The sequence below is a fragment of the Gymnoscopelus microlampas genome (assembly GCF_963454915.1).
Source record: "Gymnoscopelus microlampas genome assembly, chromosome: 17".
In the NCBI taxonomy this organism is placed as follows: Eukaryota; Metazoa; Chordata; class Actinopteri; order Myctophiformes; family Myctophidae; genus Gymnoscopelus; species Gymnoscopelus microlampas.
In genome coordinates, this window is record NC_139954.1 from 34330858 (window position 1) to 34339829 (window position 8972).

General features: G+C 42.3%; 1 protein-coding gene across 8 annotated transcripts in view; it reads left to right on the forward strand.

The window, feature by feature from the left end:
• tanc1b (tetratricopeptide repeat, ankyrin repeat and coiled-coil containing 1b) overlaps positions 1–8972 on the forward strand; it is a gene marked incomplete at its 3' end in the record, with an annotated part of 127668 nt that overhangs the window by 115386 nt on the left and 3310 nt on the right. For 4 of the 8 annotated variants that reach the window (XR_014602661.1, XM_084083659.1, XM_084083658.1 and 1 more), the window contains exons 19-25: positions 2617–2750; positions 2952–3075; positions 3197–3372; positions 3797–3929; positions 4938–5029; positions 6494–6640; positions 8370–8470. Coding sequence is in view for 4 of the 8 variants with exons in the window: in XM_084083659.1 (XP_083939785.1) it covers positions 2617–2750; positions 2952–3075; positions 3197–3372; positions 3797–3929; positions 4938–5029; positions 6494–6640; positions 8370–8470 (907 nt within the window). Of the gene's footprint in view, positions 1–2616; positions 2751–2951; positions 3076–3196; positions 3373–3796; positions 3930–4799; positions 4843–4937; positions 5030–6493; positions 6641–8369; positions 8475–8972 lie in introns of those variants that run through there. The other 4 variants (XR_014602662.1, XR_014602663.1, XR_014602664.1 and 1 more) reach the window with 2 other exon arrangements.

Genomic DNA, 8972 nt, shown 5'->3' on the forward strand with positions numbered 1-8972 from the left:
CACATTTCCAAATTCCTAACCACTTGCCCTATATTTTAATTGAAACCAATCATCAACTCTGTTATCATACAGTATTATCTTTGTCTTGCATAGTGTAAATCAGTGGTTCCTAAACGGTGTGCTATGAGACGAGTCCAGGTGTGCCTTGAGATTTTGTGATAACCACACATTATTATTGCAATATAATAATACAAAAAAGTTACGAATGCACCACGGTATATTCGAACCCCTAGGCACCGGTGGTGGTCAGGTATTTTACCACCTGAGTGCGTGAATTATCTTTTTAACCCATTAAGACCTGGGACGCATCTGTGTCATTTTTAGATTTGAGCTAAAAAGCATTATTTTACACTTTGGCTATTCAAAAATAGCAGATATACAAGCTCATAGCGCGGCACCGAGTGCCGCGCTACGAGCTTGTAGATCTACTATTTTTGAAAAATCGTGAAAATGTGTGCAAATCTTTGAATATATTGTTTTAAAGCGAACATGTTTAACTCAAATCTTTGCTTCTGGGGGTCCCTGGAACAAAATATTTTGAGATGGGGGGTCGGCGGCCAAATCATATAATTTTGGGGGTCCTTGACATGAAAAGGTTTGAGCACCACTGATATAGAAACATACGTTTTTTCAGAATACTGTTGGGATTTAGAAGACATTTGTAGAATCGGCTTATTATATATACCAAGAGATCAGGCACTGTCTGTGACCCGTCTGTCGTGTTTGAATGACTGGTAGTTCAGTGACAGGACATTCTTAAATGTTTAGCTGGTGAATCTTGGTTATCACAGTGCTTCACAGAGTCTCCTCTTCAAGACAGTTTCAGTAAAGCTGTGTCGGTGGGCTTGAGATGTTGACAAGGGCTGACATATCGCTTACAAAAGAAACCAAGACGATATCAATCTGTCCTTCCCGTGAAGGGAGCCGACGGGAGGGAGAGAGCGATGGCAAGACACCGTAGTGTAAAGATAAATATTGAATAGATTAGGCTGACAAATCAAATTATAGCTCTGAGCAGCTAGGCCAAGTGGACTAAACAGGTAAAATGTGAACGGCAATGGGCCCGTAGAGCTTTCAAGTATGAAGGGGGATTTTGACCTCAACGCACAAATCACTTCTCAATCACAGGACCTGTCGATTAGTTTGTCCAACGTAACACCAGATAGTCCCAGCTGCTACTGTTCCCCAGAGCATACTGTGTAGATACAGGCTTAATTTATGGCCTGCTGTTAATTATTGGTCCCCTATTCTTATGTGTGGGGATAGTCACATTTTGGCAGAGCAGATGGAGGGAGGGGCTGTTTGGCTATGATGGCTGTGTTCCATCCAGATGGATGATGTCAGTCAGCCACAGAGGCTTGATGCCTTAAATCTCTGGGATTAGAGAGAGGAGTGAAGCTCGTTTTCACCGTGTGGATATCTCACTCTTCTTGGACACCGGGCATTCATCTTAAGACGGCTCCATCTGCTGCCATTGCTGATTAATTGTGAGCATTGAACGTTGGAACAGCAATTTTGAGGGGAATAGCTCACATAAGCATCATTTAGGAGATTTGGAAAATGAGAGCCAATTAATTATTGTAATTCCGAATTTTGTTAAACAGTATTGAATCCGGTTAATCGTCGCTGAAAAAAAGCATGTATGCAGGGATTGGTGTTCAGCATGAAAAAGTGGTCTGGCTTTGTTTTCTATTATCTCTGGTTATTATATCCAGCTGAATGCATAAAATGACTCCCACATTCAAATCTTTGAGCACAATGCACTGCTGAAGCTGTCTGACTTGAGGCAGGATGTTAATGAGTTTAATAAGCGTTACATAATCGTCTAGTTTTAAACTAATTCAGCACAAAACATTAAACTGCATTTCTCCACTTTGAAATTTAAACAGCATTTGCTTTGTAAAGACGAGGGTTGGAACTGTAAGCAGATGTCACCAGGTCACCAGGGTGTCGGTGGTCTGACGTCTTGTGCACTTCCAGACTATTGTGTTAACAATGATGGGGCCTATTCTTAGATCCCTCACCCCTGTATTGTATCCAGTGTTCCTTTCTAATCTTTTTACCATACTCAGCTATACTTAGCATACACTGTAAAATCCTTAGTGTGGATTTTACAGTGTACAAGTGATATTTTGTGAGACAGGGTTACTGTAAGTTCCAACCCTAGTTCACAACTAACTAAAGTCCTTGCATTCTTCTCTTCCTTTCTTGTACCATCTAATAAAAGTTGTAGGCACTCCACTCCGCATGATGCCTAACAACACCCTTAGCTGTTCTAAAGTCACTGTAAACTCTCTTGGGGCGTATTGCTATTATAAAATGGTTGCCAAATATGACAAACATGAAAATAAGACATACCGTATCCCAATTAAAAGAGTCTTTAATAACAATATCACCACAAGAATGATTTCTACAAGAAAGTAGTCCCTGACTATCTGCACAAACAAGGACGTTGCTACAGTATGAAAACTCGGTACATGCTTTCCAGGTGTGTGCTTGTAGAATATTTTTTACGACCAGACTCAGCCAATCAGTATTAAGCGCCAGGGCTATCCATTTTATAAAAATGTATAAACCACTGACGACGATGTGTTATGGTCCTTTTCCCTTCCTCAGCCTTGACAGCGGCAGCAGGCCGGGGAAAGATGGAGGTGTGTGGCTTCTTGCTGGAGCAGGGGGGTGTGGTACAGCAGGTCAACCGACGAGGGGTGTCCCCTCTGTTCTGTGCTGTGAGACAGGGACACTGGCAGGTGAGACATGCTGAATGACTGTTCTGGCTTACACAGTTTTTCTCTATCGACACTAGCCCAAACTACAGTACACAATTATACATTACCAAGAGGCATGTACAGTATTATTGACGGGAGTATCTGTGTACTGTTTGTTTGTACAGTGTTGTATATTATATTATCTGGGTGTGTCTTCTAATGTTTGTCTGTGTCTTACGGCAGATTGCAGAGCTGCTGTTGCAGCATGGTGCTGACGTGAACATAAGTGACAAGCAGGGCAGGACCCTACTCATGGTGGCTTCCTGCGAGGGCCACCTGAGCACTGTCGACTTCCTGCTCTCTAAAGGTAAGCTGACAGCTCGCCCACACTAATTTGTCTACACGATGATTACAAACCAGAGAACATTCATTAACTACACTATATTTGTTGTGGATTTGTTTTTTCATTTCTATACTTCTGCCCACAGGTGCTTCGTTAACTTCGATGGACAAGGAAGGACTGACGCCCCTGAGCTGGGCATGTTTGAAAGGACATAAGAATGTGGTGCATTTTCTGGTTGAGAAAGGTGCGGTCATCGACCACACAGACAAGAATGGACGGACTCCCCTGGACCTAGCTGCGTTCTACGGGGATGCAGAGATTGTATGTGATCATTAATTGAAATCTCATTTGACTGAAAGATGCTCATATAACCCAGATGAGAAGCATGGGCACACACAAACTGCTTACCAATCACCTAATCTACATGTGCAAATGCAGAGTCTTTGTCTCTCTCCCTCTCTCTCTCTCTCTCTCTCTCACACACACTCTCTCTCTCACACTCACACACTCTCTCTCTCTCTCTCTCTCTCACACACACACACACACACACACACACACACACACACACACACACACACACACACACACACACACACACACACACACACACCTACTTAGCCTTAACTGAAAGCATCACTCAGTAATTATTGAATGCATACTGCTTTGGATTAACCCAGCTCTCCACCACAGGAATGACATTTTATTTGAATGAGCTCTTGTCTCAACTGGCACTGCTCTGTTGTAGGTCCATTACTTGGTGGAAAAAGGAGCTGTGATAGAGCATGTGGACTACAGTGGGATGAGGCCTCTGGACCGGGCTATAGGCTGTCGGAACACCTCCGTGGTGGTGACTCTGCTGAAGAAGGGTGCTAAGCTAGGTAAGAACTCCGCACATCATTGCTAACACCGTGCTTGTATAGCCTACTGTAGATGCATGCATTACCTTTCTATAGAGCCTGCAGTACGCAGCAAAATCCTTAGTGTTGATTTAAGTCTTAGTTAAATTAACACTTGTGTATGCATGAATAGCCTACTGTATTCTCTGCACCCATGCTACTGTATACAGATACTGTAGGACATGTTTAGTCAACAAGTTTGTTGCTTAGTTCTGAATGCGCACAAAGACAGTCCCTTGAGGGTCACTGTTCCCCCAAGTTCTCTTGGTCTTGGAAGGATGGGATTGTTGCCTACATGAGTTACTAATGTAAGTGTAGTTCAAACTAAGATGAGAGTAATGTCAAGGAATGAGGTCATCAATCTTTGTTCCTTTCTACTCTTTCTTCTGTTAAATGTCAATAGTACAGAGCAGAGTATGTGTCCCTCCACTCCTCCCTGAGGTTTGCTGCTAGACTCATTTAAGAATGTGACTTATCACCTAAATGACATGCGCTGGCCTATCTGGGCCTGCAGCTTATCTGTAGTGCAGTCTGCCGTGTCACCAAATTGCTAATGGTATACATCTCTAATTTCTTTCAGAGCTCTGTTAACAGCGTATGCTGTGTGTGTAATGCTAGGAATATGTGGGGATTATTTCATAAATCCTTAAGTACACATACAGTAACTGCAAAATGGCCTCATTGTGTATGACACTTGAATATAATATTAATTCATTCATACAGTATATACATGTATGCATGGTCCTTGTGACACGTTCCCTTCTCTTTTACTGTGACTGAATACTCTTTGCATGCATTCCTTTTCAATCTCTTATCGCTTTCTTTCTCTTAACTGCTTTCAATAACACTAAGGCTACAGAACGTCACCTTATGATCGATCAGGTACAATCTTTAGGTAACTCTACTTCGTACCAATTTCCACTGAATATAGTCACGGTCATGGGAAGAGACACCCAATATAACACGGCCTCCCTGTGTCTCGTTGGACAGGGAATGCTGCGTGGGCCATGGCAACATCCAAACCTGACATCCTCATCATCCTCCTTCAGAAGCTCATGGAGGAAGGCAACCTGCTTTATAAGGTACTGTATGCCACTGAGTTCAAAGCTACTTTCAACCTGTTATGTCATTATAGGTGAAATATTTCCCCAAAAAATAATGTATTTTTAAAGATTTGCAGAAATAGTCAACCTAGATATTCCAAATGTTCAAAGGTGACTCCTGACATACAATGATGCGAGCAAGCAAGATAAATTAATTCAAAAGTGCTGCAAGCGACAGCACACAGTGCAGCGATGACGTCCACCCCTCAAATGTTGTTCGCTCTGTCCCACCACCAGCCTATTTTTATTGGTCGAGATGTGCACGTTGTTTAATGCCCATTTCTGGAATACAGCTATTTTGATTGTCAGAAGCTTTAGAGTGAAGGAAATTAGATGTTCAAATGGCAGTGGTGGACGGACAACACAGTAGCTTCTCTAGCTCACTTCATATTTATATTTCAGGATTGTTCAAACAGTTTAGTGAGACCTTCTAGTGGTTGTTTTTACAAAAAGGGACTTGGTCTCGCATACCGGTGCTGTCGGGCAGAAACCTTGTTTCTCCATGTTTTCAACTTTTTATGTTTTTTCATAAATTAATGCCCTACCTTGTTGTACAACAGTCTCACAAAAGTAGCAAAAATAGCCGATCTGCAAGCTCACAACGCGTCCAAAGGAGGCTGTGTGCACACGCACGTTCTGTTGATGAAACTGAGACATTCCTCTCCTCATTAGTTAGTCATAATAAGTTGTTTACAATTATGCCCCTAGTTATTTTGATTTGTTCAGACTAGTCTCATTATGACAGGCAACGCTACATATCAGGACAGTTTCGCGCACAATTCTGTCGTCTTCGCTCGCTGGCAGGCTGTCAGGAACCGGTGTATCCTGTTCCTGTGTACCATCACAAAGACTCAGTCAAACACTGTTAGGTGATGTAGCAAACATCAGTGTGGGCTGCTTATTCAAAACCAAAATGAAAAAGCACCGTAGTTTAATTCGGCACCAAAAGGAGAAAAAGTCTTATCTATATATTTTTTAGCGGCTCAATGGATGATGAATGGATGTGTGCGTCCTGCTCGGCTCGCACAAGGAGCCATGATTGATGGCTGACATTTAGCTGATGGAGTTTTGTGGCAGAAAGGGCTATCCAGTCAGGTGTGTGTGTGTGTGTGTGTGTGTGTGTGTGTGTGTGTGTGTGTGTGTGTGTGTGTGTGTGTGTGTGTGTGTGTGTGTGTGTGTGTGTGTGTGTGTGTGTGTGTGTGTGTGTGTGTGTGTGTGTGTGTGCGTGCGTGCGTGCGTGCGTGCGTGCGTGCGTGCGTGCGTGCGAGATGTTTTATTTAGGTGGTGTATATTTGTGTGATGGATGGGGAGGGAGGATTTGAGCTGAGGAGTAGCTCATCAAAGTATCTGGCAAGCGTCTTCGCCTCCATCCCCACCTTTGCCACCCTCCTATTGGTTGTAGCCTTTCCTCACTAGTTGCTTTGTCCTCCATGTGTCCTCCAGAAAGGGAAGATGAAAGAGGCGGCCCAGAGGTACCAGTACGCCCTGAGGAAGTTTCCTAGGGAAGGCTTTGGTGATGATCTGAAGGCATTTAAAGAGCTGAGGGTCTCCCTGTACCTCAACCTGTCTCGCTGTCGCAGGAAAACCAATGTAAGCCTCTCCGGATCCAGTCCACTACCATCTCTCCGGACTCATTTAGAGCTGTACTTCTTCTCCTACATGGTTTATCACTTGAACCCTAACGTCCCTATTCTCGGCATGTCATAATAGGCAAACATTGTGAAAATAGGTGATCTAAAAGCTCAACACGTTGCAATGCGTTGTGAGCTTGTCGATCAGCTTTTTTCGGTTAAGAGATTTGGTGTAGAGGGACAAAAGGAGGGGACCAATTAGGTCAACAAAGTACTGTATATAGGGTTTAAGTGGTTAGTCACTTCAAAAGTAAAAAGACATTCCACTGTCAAGAGTTTTTGATTTGTCTCACCAGTGTCATATGAATATCACGGGACAACAGTAAATAAGGAAAGCCTAGAATAGGCTATTTCACTGGATGTTTTGAAGTGTTGCACATAAACACATAGACCTCAGATGTAAACTATGTAAAATGGTTGAGCTGTGAGGGATTAAATGGGCTGGACAGTGGATTCTAAAGGTTATTCTGTACTCAGTTGCACAGCCCTTTTGACAAGTGCCACTTGAAAATAATGATGTAGTTTCAACCGTCTCAAGGACTGAGTAGAATAATTAAGAAACTCTGAGATGTGGTGCTGAATTGAAAATAAACTGTTTAGAGAGTAGAGGCAAAACACCACTCTGTGGTATTTGAAATATTGACTTTATTACGGAAAAAAGAATATGCTACAGTCTGGTCAGATCATCAGAAAAAAGTATTGCAATTTCTCATTTGTTTTTTCAGTTCAAACTCCATCATTATGTCAAGTGGTATGCAGCAGCTCTGGCCTACCAACTAAACAGATATACAGTAACACTTTACAATGCACTGGAAACCACCCCACGTATAAATGATTGATCAACTTTACGTACTGTAGGCTCTGTTATGTCAGAAAAAAACAGTTTTCAAGTCCCCACAATACAATTATAGGTTCATGTTAAAGATCGTAAAATCCCTTCCTATGAAATTCAAAGGAAATGCTGTTTTCACTTCACACCATTTTGAAAACTGCACTTTTAGGGAGTTATTCGCTAACCCTAACTCAAAATATAGCTATTGAGCCAATTGTTTGCTACTGTATTACTAACTGAAGCCTTGTAGAACGCCATGCTTTGAGCCAAAGGGGTAATTCATGCCTCATTCATTATTATTACAATAGACTTGCTTGAGAATTGGATGGGTAACTTTATGTAAGGGATAATTGTACACTGCCGTTCAGGATCATTAAACACCTCGGCTTTGCCTCTGTGTTTAAATCAACCTGTCGGGTGTTATTTCTCAACAACTATCGGCGCGGCAACAATTATCCCACTTATTACACGGCTACTTAATAAATTAATTAATAAATTGACCCAAAAGTAAGTCCAGCGCACACGGTCGCCTCGGAAAACAAGGAAGTGTTGATCAAATGGAATTACTTTTCGGTCTGTTTATCGCTTCAAATGTTTTCAAAAACATTATTGAGAGAAACGTTTAGTTGTAAATGACATTGTGTGTTTGTTTACGTGGCTGTCATATGGTTACAGCATAAAATTCAAGCTGCGCAGCAGGTGCTCTGAGTTTTTGATTAGACAGCGATCTGTTATAGAGCTCATCGATCATTATTCAGAAATAACACACCGCTGAATTCAGCAATTGACCAATCAGAATCAAGCATTCAACCAAGCCGTGTAATAATGTCATGTATTGATTGTGTTCTCCCTGCAGGATTTTGGCATGGCTGAGGAGTTTGCAACCAAGGCACTGGAGCTGAAACCCAAATCCTACGAGGCCTACTACGCCCGCGCCAGGGCCAAGAGGAGCAGCAGGTAAAGCCATCTAGCACAACCCCAGGGGTGCATACTATAGGGCTGGGCGATTATTTTTTGAGTTCTCTTCGTTCACCGTAAAGGAATGTTATACAAACAAATATTCTGCTTGTATTCAAGCCATCACGGGATAAATATTTTTGGGGGGTGAAGTACCACTTTAATACTAGGTCAGAGATTTGATGATGTAATTATTAGGCGACACTGAGTAACTACATATTACCAACGCAGTGCAATCATTCGCAGTTTGGCACGCGACACCTCCTTACACTCCAACTCAATTCCTCTTCCTTGTTTTAACAGTGGTTGGCAGTTAATTAAACTGAATTCAAAAACCATATTAGGCAATGATGTCTGTGCCAGTGATTGGATTTAAATGGCATAAGTTGACACATCTCGTTAAGGTGATGCTAAATTAACGCATGTATTGGAGAAATCATTAACTGACACCAGCAAGATTTAGTCGGTGAGAGGTTCTAAGGGCCTGCACGCCACCTTACCC